At 42.3% G+C, this 20,666-nt stretch overlaps 1 protein-coding gene across 1 annotated transcript in view; it reads left to right on the forward strand.

Moving 5' to 3' along the window:
* pard3ba (par-3 family cell polarity regulator beta a) overlaps positions 1-20,666 on the forward strand; it is a 196,539-nt gene that overhangs the window by 44,155 nt on the left and 131,718 nt on the right. The window contains exons 4-7 of the mRNA XM_031738444.2: positions 6,451-6,557; positions 14,432-14,511; positions 19,836-19,922; positions 20,102-20,227. Coding sequence (XP_031594304.1) covers positions 6,451-6,557; positions 14,432-14,511; positions 19,836-19,922; positions 20,102-20,227 — 400 coding nt within the window. The remainder of the gene's footprint in view (positions 1-6,450; positions 6,558-14,431; positions 14,512-19,835; positions 19,923-20,101; positions 20,228-20,666) is intronic.

Genomic DNA, 20,666 nt, shown 5'->3' on the forward strand with positions numbered 1-20,666 from the left:
TAGCGGTGTTCCTGTCTCATGTACCGACCTTTCATCTTTCTATTATCCAAAAATGTTCATAGTTAACTGATGTAGAGAGCCTCGCAGCTGTGGGATAATAATATCACGCAGGCTACAACACATCCTAAAGCATTTACCAACAAGTCATTGAAACGAGACTTAGTAGGAAAATTAAGTGACCCCAAACCATGTGAATGCTTTAATCACAGAGTTACTTAAATCTTATTATTCACAATAATCTGATTATAAGAAAGCGTGTAATCGCGCTGAATGCTGGTGGACAGAACAAGAAGCAATTCAGTAATCAGTCAGGCATCAAAGTGTTTGTGTGTCAGGTTGGGCCAGTTGTTTGAACAGGGTGATTGGACTTCACGCTGCCCCAGTGGGATGATTAGACCGGCATTGATCTGCTGCTACACTGACACACGCGCGCACACACTTCTAGGAAAAGAGTCCTTATCGCATCATCCCATGAGCAGCCTGAGCTGGGCTGCTCTATCGATTGCCAGCAAAACAAGACCACACAGGCCTGTGGCATGAAAACACACGCACTCACGAATATAAATGTGCACACGAGCAAAGCGCTGTCCATAATAATAAATGTCCGTATAGCAGACGCATGCTTGCACATACAAACACAAAGGCACACAGTCATAAACACAGTCAGTCAGAAACATGATGCATCCTTGTTTTCATCTTGCCCTGGAAGTGAACTAGCAGCATTGCAGAACTTTTAGAACTGAAAACAAGAGGAAATTCTTAAAATAAACCTCTGTGTTCCCAGAATTGCATAAGCAGCCTAGTTAGGCACAGAGCTGCAGATGGAGAGTCTGAGGCAGATAAACACAGAGCTGGCAGAGTTTACAAGTTTCTCCTCAGCTCTCTCCAGTTACACAAACCTCAATGGAAAGATAAAGGGAAGAACATAAGTTGGGTGTGTTTCAGCGCGCTACCATTTTCTGGCCTTGAAGTGGGAGCTGAGATGAGTTTCATGGGTGGGGTCTGTTTTAAAGTTGGAGGTTACCTTGTGGTTGTGGGTGCACGGTCCTGTCGAATTAGCGAAGCTAAAATAAAACGTTCTACGTTTTTAGTTCTGCCACCTGGCTTCTCGAAATAGACTCCATACTAAATTCAGAAAATGTGTGTGTTCTTAAAATACATAAAAAATTCTGTTCACTTTGCCAAAAGGGCAAGAATGATACTCACTTCCTGTCCTGAGGGCACCATATGGCAGGCTGCTGTATTTAGACGTACTTTTAGTCTGTTTCCAAAGCCTCCTCAGTTTGTTTAAATATTATTTTTATAGCATATGCCAGGCCTGGGGTGCTTTCGCTTCACTCATGTATGGCACAAACAGAGATCTATGGTTAATTTATCTTGTTATACTTATGTCTTATACTGCTGTATATCGTCAGATGGCAAAAACTGGTTGTTTCTAAACACTTAAAAATGGAGTGATATGGACATGTAGCAATTATGTATACATTTTTAGATTTACTTGTATTCTTTGCAAGCTATATAGAAACCTGTTTAGTCTGAAATAGAAAATAAAGTGCTCTGTAAACCCGAGCGTTATGGCTAATAGTTGGATTTTCCTGCTTCAGTGCCGCTAGCTAACAATAAAGAACTGCTTACTGCTTAAGAAACAGAGAGTGAAAGTGAACTGTATATACTTGTTAACATAAAACTCAGTGTTGGAGCCAGGAGTGGTACAAAAGTGATCCCCTAAGACTGCTTTTTAGTTTTAGTTTTCTTTATTTTCCCCTGTTCTGTCACGAGTTAGCTAACATAAGCTAATGTTAGTCTGCTAGCAACAACCAACCCAGTGACATCGCGTTCTTTACTGGCACAAGAGGGCACTACACACGCTCTTAAAACCTTTAACTTCAAACACTTATTTATCAAATCCATTTTCACCGACAGTGTTCAAATCTATGACAGTTTTATGACTGTGGAATTTATGGTGTAAATTACCTTCTAGACATTTGATGTGTCATGTCGACCTTAAGGACTTCATTTCCAATTCTTCACTCTGTATTTAGTGGTGACTCAAAGAAAATTCTGTAATTTACACAAATGTTGGTGACCGTTATGTGCCAAATCAAAATAATTTGGCTATATAATCGTTATTTTAAAAGCACATAGATGTTAGTAATCACTGTATATGTGACGATGTTCATACAAAACCCAGCCGCTAAGGAGGAGATGGGATATATGCATACATGCACTATAATCATTAAAGATTTAATCAAAGTCCTGAAACAGTTTGGTCAGCTCCTACCTTTTGACTCTTTAATATGTATCTTAATAAATTATTCCTCAGTTTGTGTAACCTAAATTATTCTAATGACTCAGTTTAGTTGTGATTCTGATTTCAGGGTTTCTACTAATGTATTACAAGCCTGTCAGGTCAAAGTTGGGCCTAAGGATTGGCGAATTTTCTTCTGTAACATACATTTTATAACATGTGTTTCTAGATATAAGCTTCAAGTTAACTAATGAATGTTCTTAATGGATGGCCAATATTTTGTTTAAAGCAGGGAATGTTTGACACTGGCTTGTTTACATGCAGACTGCAATTGGCAATAGGAGCTCCAGATGTGCCTGTTCAGTTAGTGGAAGTTGAATGTGGTCATTGCTGCTGCTTTTTGGCCTTGTAAACAGCTAAGTTGGGTATTTTTCAGTGTACTGGCTCAATATTAAAGATCCTATTGGCAGAACAGCCAGCTTTGATTAACAACTCCTCTGAGAGAGTCTTGTTTATGACCGTTCAAATAGTGACTGACCCGAGAGAGTCACAACTGTCACTCTCATCAATATTCCCGCCCCTTAGTGACACTGCTTGACCGTCCAGGGGTCACTGCAGGTCAGAGTTCAATGCTAATGAGCCTCAGGTTCCTTCACATTGCTGTGCCAAGCTCTGGGACTCTAAGTGCTTGGAGGATTGATAGAGGCAGATTTGACTCCAATAGATAAACGGAGGAGGATTTATGGGGCTGACCACTGGGCAGTGGAGCCTGACTGTGACCATGGAGCAGCCTTGGTCACTTTACAAAGTCGCATCATTGACACTGAAGCAAAGTATGACTGTGTGTGGGAGGGGGAGGCTCTTGACTGAGGTTTCACAATGATGCACCTTACTTCTCAAGCTCGTTTTAGAAAATCAATTATAGCCATTTGGAAAATGGGTTAATCACTCAGTGTGTCTAATCTCAGGATCCATCTGTTATGAACATGATGTCATGTATTTTGGCACTTAAAGAACCTGTCTGTCTGTGCAGTTTGTTCCAGCGTTTTGCAGTTCATCATTTGGTAGGACTACATGTGAGTCATTACCTGCATTCGCTTTCCATAAATCTAATGACAGGTTTTTACTGCATTCGATAAATGGCCCCTCTGAGCTTGGAGACCTTTACAAATGCATATGCTGATCTGGAAATGTTTAAACAGTAAACATGCCTTCTGTGGTTAAATGGAAGGATGGAAGGAACAGGGATGCACTAATCAATGCTCGTATAAAATGTAGCAAATAAATATAGCTGTATACGCTTTTAGAATTTATATTAGTAAGATAATGTATACAAATGGAGCAAGATAAATAAAAATGCTTTGGTTGTTCATCAAATTTATTTGCATCTAATTTAGACCGAAATACCCCAAAGGTGGAACTGAAACTCAATTTTTGAGGTTGTATCAGTTATAAGTGGGGTCTCTGTCTGCGAGTTAAATATGCTCATATGTCAGTGAAAACATGGCACTTTCATGTTGTATTCACTTTCCTAAAAGTAGTGTAGTACTATATTAGTTTGTCCCTTGGGAAACTCTAAACTGACTTGGCAAACTTGTTGCTTTTTGATGTTAAGAACCGTAGGTCTCAGTCATACAGGCCTAGAGATGGATCAGTGGATCAGTCGGAGGAAGGGAAAACTGTTGACTCTCCAACTTGTTGGCAAGTGGTTGCTGGAGATTTCTGGCTTTTGCAATGTGAAATAAATTGCAAAGATGGTGCGAGACTGAAAACCTAATTGTGATTGGTTTGGTGGCGAACAGATTGCTGCAGTTGCCTGCAGTTTGCATGGAAGATGCCAACTTGTTTGCAAACACTTGGTAAAACGATTTACTAAAAAGATTTTTTTTTATGCATCTTTGCCACCAACCGTGAGCGACTTCCAGAAACCACTTGCCAACTGGTCAGAGACTTGTGGTTGTCAGGGTATCGTTGACCAGTTTCTAGGGCACTGAACTGTTTTTGAGGTCATTGTATAATCATCCCACGCAGTGAATGTAACTGTAGCAGCCATTGCATTGGTGCTGTGTGCGTCATACTTGTCTCTGTGTCTTTACAGCTCAACCTCCACCTCTTAAGTTTACAAGGAACTTCCATTCATTTCTGATTTATTCCTCCTGACCCCCTCTCCATGTTTTCTTATCTTCACAAAACCTGTGTGCTGATTTTGGGTTCCTGTTAAAACTTTTCAACCTGCACTATTGACATTTCTTCCCCTCATTACCTCCATCAGACAGATTTATGTCTGAGATGCACAGAGTTGCACGTTTGCAGAGAGTTGTTGTTTCTAAAATTCACTTTGTGTTCAGTTTGAATACACTTTCACTAAAGGAGTTTTTTTTTCTTAAATGATGAGAAGTTTGTGCAGATAGCGTGACCTAGTTTAGACGCACACAAAATTAACAAATAGCAAGAAACAGACAAATAAAGAGAAGCGTTGATGCCGTTTGATGCGAGCTCTGAGAGATAGCATTTTTTTTTCCTCTGGATGTTTCTCTGTTAAATCAAAGCACATTTCATTATCGCAAATCATTCAGTTTCCTGTGTAGTTTAAACATTTCTACACAAATTCTGCTTTTTGAAATTAGACTACATACATTCTGTTTTTTCCTCAACAAAGCAGGAAAAAAAAGAAGGAAACTGAATGTAAGAGGGGAAAAACAGAGGAAAACTTGAGTCCTAATTAAAAGAAACCAACATTTTTGAAGTTTTTCCTACTTTTCCTTCGGAACACCTTGTTTAAATTCCAGCATGTCAGTGATAGCGAGTCACCATCGAGTCTTTTTTGACATTCAGCGTTAGCAGAGGTAGAAGGAATGTGTGAAAAAGATTGCGAGTCAGCAGAGAATAGCTGATAGTTTAGGATAAGTAATAAAAATGAATTAATAAAGCTGAACACAAACTCAGATTAGCGAACATGTGGATGAGTGTGTTTGAGCCTGAAAGAATATTTGTTTGTGTGTCTGGGACAATTGGAGTGATCGTTTTTCATCTGTCTACAATCTCTAAACACACACACACACACACACACACACACACACACACACACACACACACACACACACACACACACACACACACACACACACACACACAGCGACCTCTGCCAGTTCCTTCTTTCCTTCTCTATTCTGACCACGTTAGACCAGGACCCTGTCGTTGACCCTCCAAAGAGAGATTGATTACATGAAAGGAGAGAATTTTGTTTGCCTTCCCTCTCCAGGTTTTCACCCTGCTCTTTCTCTGTCACCATCTCTTGGCTCTCTCCTCAGCTTTTTTTCCCTTCTTTCTGTTTACTTCACACTCTGCCTTTTTCTTTTCCCCTTGACTTTATTTTCTCCTCTGTCGAGTTACATTTGGAAACACTCCACCGTGGGTTTTACCTCCACAAATTCCCGTCTGCTCCCTTTGGGGTTGATTTTAAATGCAAGAGGCAGCACAAAAGTCCAAATTAGTTTCCTTTGAATTGTTTTATTGTGGAATCAGACCCGTTGTTGTTCCCCTCTCCCTTTCTCTGGGCTGAGGGGTTGCGGCGAGTGTGTGCATGGGGGTGTTGAGGCAACAGCTGGTCATATGTAAATGCTCTCTGCGGGTGGGTGTGAGGCTTGGGCATCTTGCTGGGGTGGCTGCGTGTCCACCCTCAGGGTCTATGAGTCATCCTAAAATAAATGGGAACCCTTGAAAAGAGATTACAGTGTTTTTTGTCAGGTCGTGTTTTCCAAACACTTTGTCTTTCTCATCATTTCCCGTGTCGTTTCTCTTCGCATATACATTAGCCGTGCTCAATCAGGAGTCATTTTCTCTTTGTTTTCTTTCAAAATATCTTCTTTGGGTGTCACGAGATGCTTTCAAATGAATTTTTATTCATTTCGGTCGTGCCAGCGCCTCAGGGGTCTGTCTAACCATCACAGTTTTTCCATCTAGAAATGATGGAGGCCAAATGTTTAGCAAGGAAGACAAAAGCCAACTCTGTTTCCATTTTCTTTTCCTCCTCTGCTCTTCTGATTTCATCTCTTCTCATCACCCACAGTGGGTTTGGAGTTGAGAGAGCTAATATAATATTGATTCTTTTCAACAGCGTGCAACACGAAAGACAAACACAGATGGAGCCGACGGCATCCTCTCATTATCTTTGTCTCTAACGCCCATGTCTCTCATCACAGATACACCTCTAATGGTGAGGAGCAGCAGCGACTCTGCGTTGGCCCCGCCCCTTGAGATGACACCCACACCTCCACCTGATAAGCAAAGCAACGGGTCTCTTAAACCGGTGAGTTACACAGGAAATAGCTTCAAAATTAGATTTTTTTTGTTTCTCAGTGAAACTGATGTCTGCTGTTACCTTTGGCCAACTAAACGTGATGAGAGGATAAGCTGTTAGATATTCAGGTTATTTATATTAGGTATTCTTGCCTTCCTCATTTCATTGCTTTCTAAAAGGAGCAATAAAAGAGCTCCATCAGAAATTCAATGTTCACTCTCCATTGATTAAACTCCTGCAGGGTAAAACTAGTTTTTCAGTGAAAGCAAGAGAACAGTAAATAAATTTGAGAGGTGAACATATTGTATTTCCAGTTGCATATTTGGTCTCTGCCTTTCACTCACTGAAGACAAATGGAGAAACCCAGTGAATATCCCTCTTGTGGTCCAGCTCTCTGCCCCAGGCATTACTTTGAAAGGATCAGCTTTTCAAGTGCTCGGCCTCTTTTCGAAACGGGCCGCCATTAAGGCCGACTTTTTTGTCCTCCGTGGGTTATTGAATGTGCGTGGAGGACTAGATGGAGGCTCTGTGAGGTCACACTTGTATGTGTGTGTCAGGAAAACTCAGGTAGAGAGAGGGAGGGAGGAGAAGGAGCCCTGCTGTTTACTCCTGCTGTGTTCAACTCAGCGGTGACTAAGCAGAACACGGGCATCAGTGGGCATCGTGTAAACACAATGACAGAGCCCGTATTTTTTGTCCACGAAATGTCGGGCCTCGTGTGCTTCAAACAGCACGCCTGGACCAAAATGAACAGGCTCATTATAGATGATTTAAAGTGTCCTTAGAACTGTTTGCATAAATCCACATCTCTTTGCTGCCTGACAGATGAATCCCTGCTTTCGACTGCTGCAGTCTTATTTAAACCCAGACAAAAACAAGGCCTGTAAAGATGTTGCTACAACGGTTTTTAAAATGTGACTCCCTTTTTAAGACTGTTTCTTTATGTTGCTTTGTCATTTAAAACCACACCAGAGGCTTGGCTCTATGGACAGCATTGGCTGTAGGCTCTTTCCCTACCAGGAAGTCACATTTTGCCTTCTTGTAAGAAGCTGCAACCTTACAGAGAGGGTCTTTTTGTGTTGGGTATGCAGTAATATCAGATACAGGAAGCAAACAGTCTGAGCATATAAGTGTGCATGGAGTCCTGCGAAGACCGCTTCCATAGGAATTAATAGGTTGCGTAATCAAATGCTTGGGTATAATGAGCAAGACCACATTTGTCCAGAAGTAAAAAAAAAAAAATAACACTACTTATCAGCAAAAACGCTTCATACCAACTGTAAAGCACGGTGGGGGATGAGTCATGATTTGAGCTTGCTTTGCGGGCTTTGCAGCCACACGACGTGGGCACCATGAACTCATTTGTATACCAAAATATTCTAGAATGAATATTAAATGTGAGGCCATGTGTCTGACAGCTGAAGCTTGGATAAAACCAGGTCATGCAACAGGACGATGATCCCAGGCACAGCTGAAAAAGAAATGAATCAAGGTGTTGTAATGGATCATTCAAAATCCAGAACTGAACTCATTTAAAATTCTTGGGTGTGACCTTAAAGGAGCAAGTGACCGCAAACTTCAATGAACTGAAGCAACAATGTAGAGAAGAGTGGACCAAAACTCCTCCATGACAATGTGAGAGAAAGTCATATAGAAATGGGGTGTACTGGATTTTCCCCAGGACTGTACAGAGGCAGTAGATGTGCTGGTTGGTGTGCAACCACCTCTTTGTTTTCACTCACTGTTTAGTTAGGTGTAGGCACCTAAACTTCTATGCTAGTTTTCATAAAAGTGCTTATTTGTGTGTTAAAATATGCTCCTTCACAAGTTTTTGTACAGCCTCTCATGTTTGAAGAGGAGCTTTCACACATACGCTGCACCCCTGAACTTTTTTGGCACTTCATATAGAGTCTGGTGCTATTGTGAGAAAGGGTGACTGCAAACAGTGTCCCCACATGAACTGGCCAACTTGTCTTTTGTTTATGTGTACAAATAAGATGCTTAAGAAAAGTTGTGCTCCTGACTTTGAGGATTTTCTGGCCTGTTTTTCCAGTGCCACCATGGATTTGAGTGATCCAGAGGGAGATGACCTTTTGAATGGATTGCTATGGGACCTGCTGCAGACAGTGATGCTCCCTTATGAATGAGCTGTTATAAACTGTTATCTGACAGAATACCAGCAAATCTTTCACATTACCATTAGCTATGCTTTGTGTTTAGCAATATTGGTCAAATACTCTCAACTAAGATGACAATTACAAGTCATTACAAGATAATCTTTTACTCAGTATCAGTGGATCTAAAAACAGTCTGACAGAGATGTGACCTCTAGTTCTAGAATTAATTTCCCACTACCTTTCTTGACTGAGATTGAGTGAATTTGATTATTATGGGTATCCAAGTCCAGAGAAAAGTGTTGGAAAAGGCAGTTTTTATTGTTTTTTTAACCCATGACTCACATTTGAGTAATCATCATCTGTATCATGTTATAAGCACTTGGCCTTGAGACTGTTGGTTTACTTTTTTTTGGCTTACTTTGTAGGATGTTTAAGAGTAGAGGCAGAGCCTTCAGCTTTCAGGCCTCTCTTCTGTGTAACTAGTTTGCATTTGGGAGACGGACACTGTCTCTACTTTAAAGATTTGTCTTAAAGTTTTTTTTCACCTGGATCAAGTGACCCTGAATCCTCCCTTAGTTATGCTGCAACAGGCCTATGCTGCTGGCAGCTTCCCAGGATGCACCAAGTTCTTTCTTCTTATTAGCCTTTTTTTACTTGCTGTGTTTATTAATTGAATTGAAGTCAAATTGACTTGAGTTAAACATTGAATGGTGCTCTCCCTTTCTGATCGACATGAACTTACTAAGATCAGAAAACCGGTTTTTCAGCTGCTCACACCGGGGAGCTTCAAGATTTTCGTTTGTGCTCTTGAATGAGTTACTGTGAACCTTAACTCCTGCTCATTCACTCATGTGTTTCTTTAGCCGTTAAAAGATTTGCAGCGTAAGAATCAGGGATTAGTCTTAAAGTAATTAATGATTGCTCACGGCTGCAGTGATCAGTAATCTGATCAAGACCTGCGATCCAGCCTGTGGAATTTATGTATGATGTAGGCGACGTGTGGAGGAGGAAAAAAGAGCCTTAGTGTCGTGTGTGTGTTTGTGTGAAAGCTTGTGAGGCCGTCACAGCTCTTGGGCATATTGAGTCCTCGGCCTGATGGACTCCTTAGATCAATACGCTATCACTTCATCCTCCTTCATCCACTGTACCAACTCCTCTGGAAACCCCCTTACTCTCATCCACACACCCACTCACTCAAATCAACACACACTCAAATCAACACACATACACACTTTTGTCTCTTTCTGCCTTGAAGTAGGTATTGAAAGCTAGATAAAGTCTAATTCAGCCTGATAAGGTGATAAATATGCATCCTGCCCCTTTAATTGATTACACTGCCTGCTATGGTGAAAGCTAAGGTTGTTCCACTTCTCTCTCTTTGACTCACATGCAGTCCGTGCACACACCTCTCTTAGCCTTTCCCTTTATATCTGAAGAGCTAATGAAACTTGCAAAAGGCTGAGCAGTGCTAAACATGCAGTCGGCCCTTTAATTGATCCAGACTTCCTGCTATGTTCGTAGCTAATAAATGAGACATTTAATACTACCCCGCTAACTGCAGGAGCTGCTGCTTTTTCTCTTGCTCCTCTCACCTTTTGCACTCTCCCTTCTTAAAATGCTTGGATAATATTTCTTCACTCACTTTTTCTCTCTCACGCTTTTGTCTCATTATTAATATGTCAAGGTGTAGCAGTGCAGTTGAACAGTCATTCGCACTTTATCGTGTTCATCTGGTGTTGACGTTTCCAAAGCTTCAGCATTTAGCGGTGCATTTGTGTGTGTTTTGTAAAGACAATGTGTGGGAAAGCGCACAAGCAGTGGCAGTCAGTTGATGTGATGGATATGACGAGGGTCAGGGGGCACCGGCGAGCACACCGAAACTGTGATCCCGCGGTTACACATTTCCCTACACATGCACGCACGCTATTTCTCAAACTAGGTTGCTACAGGAAATACACGGAAGAAGCACACACACCTCATTACTCATCTGTCTGACAACAACAGCTCACACACACAAATATCTCATCTCTCATATGTCTGCGCACCGCCCTGTCACTCACAGCGTCGACTCTGCCTCCAAACAGAAACGTGTTTGGCGGCGTGCGGCACAATAACAGAGAAGACAACCTGTTAGTCGTGCTTAGGCGGCTTTTCAGACAGGTTTCGCAAATTATTTGAGCGTTCATCCTGGCACCACAAAGCCTGCCACATTTTAATCAATCAGAGAAGAAACTAGATTACATAATGATTTCTTAAAGAAAAACACTGTCAAAAATGCACTTGAAGCATCTGAAACATTTAAAGTTTTGATTTCCATCAGGTTTTTAAAAAAATATATATATTCATATGGGATACCCAGTCAGTAGCAGCTGAAGAGACGGTGCCGAAAGGAGCTTAAGTTATAGCACAAAGAGTAAGCACGAGCTGAAGCGTTGGAAATATCACTTAAAGCATAAGTGATAAAAGGCGCTGTCAGTTTTTAAGCTAAGACAGAAGCTGAAGTGTCAATCGGATGTGTAAGCCCAGAGGGGGTTTAGATGTTATCAGAACCAGAGCTAATACAATACTTGAGTTTTAGTGCTCATTATCTTATGCTTGTGGAACAGGACTGTGGCTTCATATAATATTCTTTTAAAAATAGTGAAAGAAGCTGAATATGAACTTTAATCAGTCAGAAGTAAACAAAGTGTCTGCTGATGGGACATTATTGTACACTGGTGTGAAAAAGGTAAAGATAAGTGTTAAAATAATGAATAGTGCTGATCACACTAAAGTCATCAGCAGGGATGTAAGAGTGTGAGGTGCAGTGAAAATGTTTTGCAACTCGAAAACCTGATTTTAGAATGAGCTCCCCTTCATGGGTGTCTCCTAATGCGCCGCTGGATCTCTTCCAGTGCTGTTGCTTATGTTTCATTTGCATATTAAAAACAGTGGTTAGAGACAGCAACACCACCAAACTTACTGTGACTGTTTACAATGATTGCTTCACTGATGGGGACCAGGACTGCAACCACTTGCAGTTAGTTGCCGTCTTCAAAGTGACTTTGGTGTGTCAATATGACAGTAAAAGATGCAAAATGATGCAATTGTGTTGCTATTAGTCATCAGCAGTTTCAGCTGGGAATTGTGTTCATGATGAATTGGGAAATTTCACAAATCTGTTGCCTTCTACATACAAACAAGTTCACCCAAAGCAGGAATCCAAATTAACTCCTTTTATTCAGAATCCGGCAGAACTTCATAGATTTAAAAATTCAGAATATCCTCCACACAAAGTGACATAATTACTGCAGGACAGAAATTTAACTGAAAAACGACATAGGTACTCAGCAACCTTGCTTTTATATAAGCATACAACCAAGTCAGGTCCCTTACTGCAAAGAGACGCGCTGCACATGGGTTGTAGTCAACACCACAGACTGACTCAGATTGATTGCAACATACTGGCATGTCTGTGTCTGTCTGTCTGTGGTTATAAATGTGCAGACCTTTGCCAGTCTGTCTCCGACTGATTGCAGAGCCAGATCACGGTCCCATGAGGCCCCTTGTTCAATCTTGTGATTTTGGTCACTTAGAATTTGAATGTTTTCACATGCTCAAATTCAGGGCAACCAGTTAATCATCGCAATTGTTTGCAGTTGGTTTCATTTAAAAAATTTCAGTCCAATAACTGAGCAACCATCACGTTATTCTTGTCGCAAGGAGGTTGTGTGTGCCCATGAGCTTAATAGCAGGCGCATGTACCACAGTTCAGATAGTTTCTGCCTAACGTCTTCCCTGAGATGCCTTGGTAATTTGGAGTAGGGCGGCTCAAGAGGTAGAGCGGGTCATTTTCCAATTGGAATTTTGGTGGTTTGATCGCCGGCTACTCCAATCTGCTTCTCAGAGTACCTTTGGGCAAGATACTGAACTCAGAGTTGGCCCCTATGCATCCATCAGAGTGTGAGTTAATGTCCCATTTAACTAATTCACAGTTCATATACTACAAACCTTAGCATACACCTCTCCTGATCTGATGCATCATCTTTGAACTTGGAAAAGTCCAGTTTGTTCTGAGTCATACTGGGAGACCCAGCTCTCATAATGATCCTCCGCATGAAAACTAGATCGCTTTTGTCTCAGGACAAATCTGTAAGTTACAGAAAGTGCATACAGTCGGTCCGAAGGAGACTTTCAGGGAGCGATCTTAAAATGGCAACTGCACTGTGATCAGTCCAGAGATGCACAAGGAGACAACCTTATAGCCCAGTAGCACATGGGTTAGTATGGGTATCTGTTACATAAGTACACTAATATAACAAACATCACATCTCTAAAGGTTTTACTACTGCAAACCCAAACACTGCAGCCTTTTCACTCTCCTTAGAGAGACTGGAATGACACTAATGTTTCTCTTAAGTGTGCTGAGATATAAACATTGAGAGGGGCGAGCTGATTGGCTGAGCACAGCAGGGATTCTGCTGTTTTTACAACCACTTAAACCTGAGTGCTCCCAATCAGAGATTGGCGTGATCCCTTAATGTTAAAGCATTAAATATATGCAGGTTTATGTGTGTGTTTATGTATCCTTGCATCTCCTACCTTATATAACGTATGCAATTTTAGAAGAGACGCAGGCACACGAGGAGGATTTCATGCTACTGTACCTAATGTGTGCGTGGTGCTGTAGTTCCTTTTCATGGTACAGTTCCTTTAAAACGGGATGTACAGCAAAGCGCGCGTGTTCACGTTACACGTGTTCACCTGCGCTCCTGCCAGCCTCGCGTTCCCAAGGGCTCCATTCCTCACTCTGTGATGAGGATGTACCAAAGAGGGAGAAGCATGTGTTGCGTGTGCTTTCGCTAATGGCGTTGCGGGAAGATGCACAGCAACAATGGAGCCTCCAGCTCATCTTTTCTGCCCCCGCACACATGTGCTCCATTGTAGGTGGGGGGGTAATCTCACATTGCCCAGATAAGTGGGTCACTATTTGTGCAGGCAGCATATGTGTTTGGATTCATAAACACATCTGTTTTTTTCCACGTTTGCAGCTCTGCAGAGACGGTATGTGTAGGTAATATCTGCAGGAAGTGTGTGTGTGTGTGTGTGAGATGTAAAGCATATATTTATTCTGTACTGTGACAGAGGGTCCATAGGGGAGTTGGGTGTGGTGGTGGGGTTGCTAAGTAGTGGGCTGGTGGGCGGGGATCTTTTCAGCCATTAGTACTGGTGACACAATGAAAGTGACAAGGCAGAAGGACCTAATTGCTCCCCTCTTGTCTTTACCGATCTGGGGCGAATTCTCAGTCCCACCCCTCGAGTGTGTTTGAGCATCTCGCAACAGTTTGACGCTGTCGCTTTCTTTCTTTGCTCCCACATTTCTCTCTCTCCCTCTTCCTTTTTATTCGTTTGCCCCAGGGTTGTTGATTTTTTTTGTTTTTTTTTTCTTCGTAGACTTAAAAATAGAGGCTTGCCCCGACAAACAGGGCAGGGATGGATGAAGGAGGGGGTGGGAGGGCAGGGAGAAGTAGATAGATAGAAATGTACACAGAGTGAAGGAAGGACAGCGGCGTGTGGTAAGAGCTCAGCGTCCGGTGGTCATTCTCTCTTCACTGTCTACAAAGGTGATTGATGGCGGCGTGAGATTGTTTTACTAATTGGTGGCGGGCCTCCTCATGTTCCCCGACCGGCTGCTGTTCAGCGCGCGTACAGGTCAAAAACTGTTCATTTGTCATTGCAGCTATCAACGACTTAATGCTTTTGTTTGTTTGTTCATGTCTAATACAGGAAACCAGCAATGTACTGAAAGGAGCTCTGGACCGACTTGCAGAAGACCCCCCTGCCAAGATGAGCAAGATTATCTTCAGGTAAGTGTGTGTGCAGGTGTGTGTCTTAAAGGTGTGGTGTGGCACAGGGATGGAGACGAGGATTACGACTCGTCTTTGTTTGACAGCCCAACACTCTGACAGGATTAAACAGTCGCGTGTATGTGCGCGTGCGTGTGTGTGTGTGTGCAACCCATTATGAGGTTGTGGGTGGGACAGTTGTTCATCTGTTTACGCTGCAACAGAAGTGAGTTTGGGCCTGGATTATTGCATAAATGCAAATAACAGTTCAAATTTATACTAGCAGATACACTGGTACTAATAATATTGCAGAGGAATATGAAAAGCCAAGATTAAAAGCTCATTAAAGAGTCTTTTTCAGATTTCAGATCTGATTTTAGATCTAAAAATAGCCCCAAGCTCAGTTTACAGCAGTGTTGCACAGCTGTGCTTGGAGTCTAGATGAAAAGGAAGGCTGGGGATATTAATGTTACACCTAGGGCTACTAATAATGTTTTGAATTAATACTTAATATCTTTATTTTACTTTTGATTAATCAGACTGTCAGTGTTTAGCACATTATCTGTAGATAATGTGGCGTCAGACACTGGCTTATGTCACTGTCAGTATACTCAGTATGATTAATTCAGTTAAGTTTGATTATAACTTCTTCCTGTGTGCCGTGTGCTCCGGTCATCCCAGCAATCTGCATATCTGGTTTAGTTATAACCAACTCCAAAGCCTCCAAAAACCGAATTATTGCTAAACGTCTGTTACTTCTGAGGTAATCGGGTATATCTGGGTAGGTTCGCTGCATCGATTCCTGAGAGCAACCAAGCACCGAGGCACCATTTAGTATTAGAAACCAGCGTATCTTTTGTCTCAGGTGTGATGACAGGGTGTAGCATTTAGGCAATCGTTAAAAAAAAGAAGATTTCTAAAGATGTTTGGTTTCACGTGTTAGCAGTGAGATAGCTGACAGGGTTAATTAGAGTTCAGTGCTTTCACAATTAGGTTAATTAAGTCTGACTAGGTGACACGCAACGATCTGGTAAGGACTGTGGACAGCAAAGGCCGTTTAAAGTTATGTGATACATTTAAGGGTGAGAGTTATATTATATATATATATCTCATTGTCTCAAGAGCGCACCGAGGGTCAGTCAGCACCAAGTTTCCAGGATCGGCACAGACATGTAGAAACTCCCTGAAGACACAAAACAACCAGGAAGCGTGCAGACATCATTTATGGCTATTTGTGTCTCTGTCTGTGTACCTTGCAGATGTTTTGTGTCACGCAGTGGTCAGGATGCAACACTTATTGTTGCTAGGGTTTGTTTTGTCCCATTTTTGGTCAACTTTTTGTCTCATGATGGTTGTTTTGTATCTGTTTATGGAGGCGTGGCTTCTGGTGGTTTTGGTGTTATAATCCTGGGATAATCGGATCATGATTGGCCAAGCACTGCTGGCTGACCTGTAAAAGTCGTATGTGTGTGAGTGTGCGTACAGGTGAGTGAATGTACAGTAATCAGGCTTGAATAGACGTCTCACCGTGGAAGCATCCGCCTTTTTTTGTTTTTTGGACTCATCACTTGCAGACGTCCAGCTCGACGGGAGTCGTATCATCATTTTTCATCTTTCTCTGAGGCTGTCAGTCACGGTAACCATGGTAACAATTAAACCCTGCACCGCAGCCCTTCACCTGTCTCATCCAGGAAGCCCGTGACGGGAAAGCCGATGGTTGTGTGACATTCCTGTGCAGAAGCAGACCCCCCACACACACACACACACCATCACTCCGATTAGAAAATCGTTCTTTTCAGAGTCACGGGCGCTCAGATGGGAGGACTTGGCTGGAATGACAGATGGTGATTCTTCAGCGTTTTACAGTACAGTGGTGTCTTGACAGCCCCGTGATACAATGGAGGCACGGCTCTCACAGATAGTTTGCCATGGTAACAGATGGTTGGCAGTTGAAGACACCACGGTGAGCGAGCGAGGGCACATTTTCAGGAGTCCTGGCTGCGAGTGTGTTAGACACTCGGCCTCTGTCGACGTAGAGGAAGTCAACCAAGAGTGGGAGCTCCATCTGTCTCACTCCTCGTTGCTCTTTTCATCCATCCCACTGCTCCCCCCCCCCCAGTCCCAGCCCTCGCACCCCTCCCCAGTGGAATGACTGTGTTTGTTTGTGTTTGTGTCAGTGGGATGCTAAAATGGGTGAGCGGAGCTATTCTGCATATTAGCGTGCAGCGCTAACAAGCTACTGTTGCCTCTGATGAGCTTGTTTGTGCCACCGTTTGTTTTTTATATGAATGTAAATGGGCTAAAGCTGTGTGTGTTTGTGTGTCTGTGTTTGTTTGTTTGTTAACCCCCCCCAACACCGCGTGAATACATTTAGATCATGCAGGACTAGCTTTGTACCTGTGTGTTTGTATGATGCTAAACAATCCTGGCCTCATTGTGTACCCTCTCTGAAAGTAAATTCTCGCACTGTGTGTGCGTGCGTGCGTTTGTGTAATTCATGGTTTGTGCACATCTGTAATTTAGATGTAACTGTGTTCTCTAATAGATGTAAATGCGATGCATGTGTGTATCTGAATTTTCAATTTGGAGGAATGTGACTGATGGTGTTTGCGAGCGAGCGAGCGATGTAGCAATAAGAATGCAAATTGGATGTGTGTGTACAGTATGTGTGTGACCCTGGCAGAGGTTAACGAGAGCAGGGTGACAGTGACGGAGGAGTGCGTTGTAATGATCCCAGCTAGTCCGTAGGCTTGTGTACGTGCGTGAAGCACATAAACCTTGAACTTCGGTGCTTTTGTTCTCAGACTCGTTCTTGTGTTTCCTTTCAAATCCCACACATACATAAAAAAATTTTTTTTAAAAACTCATGACCTTTTGTCCTGTAACTTTTTGCTATGTGGGAAACTTTTAAAAAAATGCAGATTCTGTTGCAGTCTAAACGATGGAAGACAGAATTATTATCTTGGATAATATAAGAACAAGGAGACTTCTACCTGCAGATCTCCTTGAGTTTTAACACTTTCCTGGGCTTCATCTCACATCTGGTTTCATACTCGCCGTTACGTTCCAGGCTGTGTTCTGATGGCCAGATGGCCTCGTCTCACTGAGCCTGACTCTGCCAGAGGTTTCTTCCTGTTAAAAGGGAGTTTATCCTCCACACTTTCGCCAAGTGCATGTTGATTGTTGGGGTTTCCTCTCCATTATTGTCTTTACCTTACAATATAAAGCACCTTGAGGTGGCTGTTGTAATTTGGTGTTATATAAATAAAATTGAATTGAAATGAAAATATCCCTTGAAATAAGGACATGAAAGAGTCTCCCTTTCACTGCTACAGGCTGAAAACATAGCTGTGCTTTCACCCAGTGATGTCGGGTAAAAAGTACCTTTACTTTACAACTAAACAGATGTTTATTTGCTCATTCGTAAAGGTTGGACGACTTCTTTCTGTGGAGGCAGAATCCACAGACTCACAGTGGACAAATGGCACACGCCTAATGCATGTAATGTAATATATTAGGCTTAGCTTCATTCTCCAGATGCCTGAAGTCATTGTTTTACGTGTACACATAACTTTTAAGAGGTATGGGGTGTTTGTTGCTCACTGAATTATTCAGAGGGCTGGCGGTTCAATTCCTGTTTGCCAAACTATCCTCGGGAAAAATACTTTCATCTCAGGATGTGTTTATCAGAGTGTGAATGTGTGTGTGAGTGGGTGAATGAGACATGAAGCTCTTTGTGTGGAGCAGAAGAGTACTACATAAGAACCAATCAATTAAATCCATTTAGTTACAATAAACTAACAAAACTGACTTATAGTTTACAGTTTATACTTACACACATTAGTAGCAATTAAGGTTTCAGTGACTTGTCTAAGTACACTTGAGTATGCAGTTAGGAGGAAATGGAGATTTGCACACTTAGATGAGCCACCATTAGGATAAAATATTCAAAACTTTCCATTAATTAGATCTCTGTGTTTAACTACTATTTATTTTATAATTTTTCACAAACGATCTGGTCATGTTTTTGTGAGAAGAAAGCACCCCACATCCATCCTATGTGGAGATGAGATCAGGCAGGAGTCTCCCTGGACTGTGATGTTCACAGACGACATGGTTACCTGTAGTTACAGCAGGGAGCAGGTGGAAGAGAGCCTGGAGAGGTGGAGGTATGCTCTGGAGGGAAGAGGAATCAAACTCTGTAGACGTAAGAGAAAATACACGTGTGAATGAGAGGGAGATGGATAGAAAGGTGAAGGGAGATGAGTTTAAATGCCTGAAAGCAATGGAGAGTGCCCAAGAGAGGTGAGGATCGGAGCGCAGGCAGGGTGGAGTGGGTGGAGACGAGTGTCTGGGGCGATTTGTGACCGAAGGATAGGAGCAAAGAGTGAAAGGGAAGGTTTACAAGATGGTAGCGAGACTGCTGCGCCGTGTGGTTTGCATCACATCACAATGCACAACAATGAAATGACAAAAATAACATGACAGACAGCAGTAGTACTGCTTTAAGGACCTGTCACTTGTCTCCACATGTTAAAAATATCATTGTGGGTAACCTCCACTGTGTTTAGGCTTTGCTTTTTCAAACAAAAAGGTCAACAGTTCAATTTCCACTCCAAACCCATCTAGATAACAACTTTTTTCCACATCAGCAACAAATCTGGTGCCCAGAAGCAAAATGTATAATCGAGATTTGTCCAAAGACTACAAATAAGTTAAAAAAAAAAGCAGTTTTAAACTTAAACAATGCTTTTAATCTGCACACACTAGTATATTAATTACGTACTGTACTAATTTGGTGAAGGCATGATCCATAATTGTGTTTGTAAGAACAGATGCAGACAGAGATGGAGTTCTCTGATCTTCTCGTAGCGTGCAGGTCCCCCTCTCTCCTCTAACCAATATCAAAAGCAGCCCTCTTCTTGTTTATCTTTAGTGGTATTGTCCTTGTTTATCTGCGGCTAAAAGCCACAGTTCAAGGCTCTGCAGAGATTATTAGAGAACCTCATTCTGTTTCATCTGTATCTGCTCCTCTATCTGTCTCTTTCTTTTATCTCCTGCTCTCTTTGTCCACCGGCTAGATTGGGTAGTTGAGAAGCAGGTAGATAAGGGGTGAAGTAGCCACCTGCGTCCTCAATTGCACACACCCCACACACAAAAACACACACACATAATTCCGATGTTTGGCAGGGCTACCTGTAAGCTAATTTGTATCCCTATCTGTGTAGCCTGGAGGAAAATGCAAATGGAAAGGTTGAGTGTGTGTGTTTTTTGTTTTTGTTTTGTTTTACTGTATCTGCATTTTCAGGATTTCACATCTCATCCTGATTTGTGTGTTTTGACAGTAGTCTGACGAGGACAGTCAAGTTCCCTGGTGACCGTGGGCCCCTGGGTATACACGTGGTCCCGTACTGCTCCTCGCTCAATGGACGGTAAGCTCACATAAACGCTCTCTTCTCCACATCCTCTCATAATCAAGCAGGCCTGCGCAAGGAAAGGCAGATGGCAATGTTGACTCATAAAAATGCAGAAGTTACTCGAGTGTTGGCATGCAGTCATGTGTGTTTACCTCTGTGATTTCATATTGACTCCATACTGTATTTGTCGCAAGACCCCTTGGCCTCCACATTAAAGGCATCGAGGAAAACAGTCGGTCCAAGAAGGAGAATCTCTTCAAGGAGGACGAGTGCATCGTCCAAATCAATGACACACCACTGCAGGACAAGACCTTTGCACAGTAAGTAGGCCAGTGTGTGTGCGTTTTTCAACACAGCAACCAAAACCAAAGGTAATATTTGATCTGAAACATGTAGTGTATTAGATTTACTTAATAGTTTCAGCATGGAGCCTATGTTTCATGCATGAGGTTCTGTTGTTAATAAAATAAACATCTTACAGGCAACACGGCTCAACATGTAACATCAGTTCAAACTGATCGTTAAGTTATAGAGAAATGATCTGCTGGGAAACTCCTCACAGGTGACAGTGGCCTTCTCCAGCAGTCCAGCGCACCCTGGCGGGTTGTAAAAACAGCTTGAGAACCTCTCAACAAACACAAAATTGAGCCGTGGTAAAGGCCTGCTCAGGTTGAGTGTCTGCGGGATGGGCCACAACACGTCCAAGCCCCCATCCATCCATCCATTCACAGAACTCAATGAGATCCTGGTGCCAGACAC

Source organism: Oreochromis aureus, linkage group 23, assembly GCF_013358895.1.
Source record: "Oreochromis aureus strain Israel breed Guangdong linkage group 23, ZZ_aureus, whole genome shotgun sequence".
Taxonomy (NCBI): domain Eukaryota; kingdom Metazoa; phylum Chordata; class Actinopteri; order Cichliformes; family Cichlidae; genus Oreochromis; species Oreochromis aureus.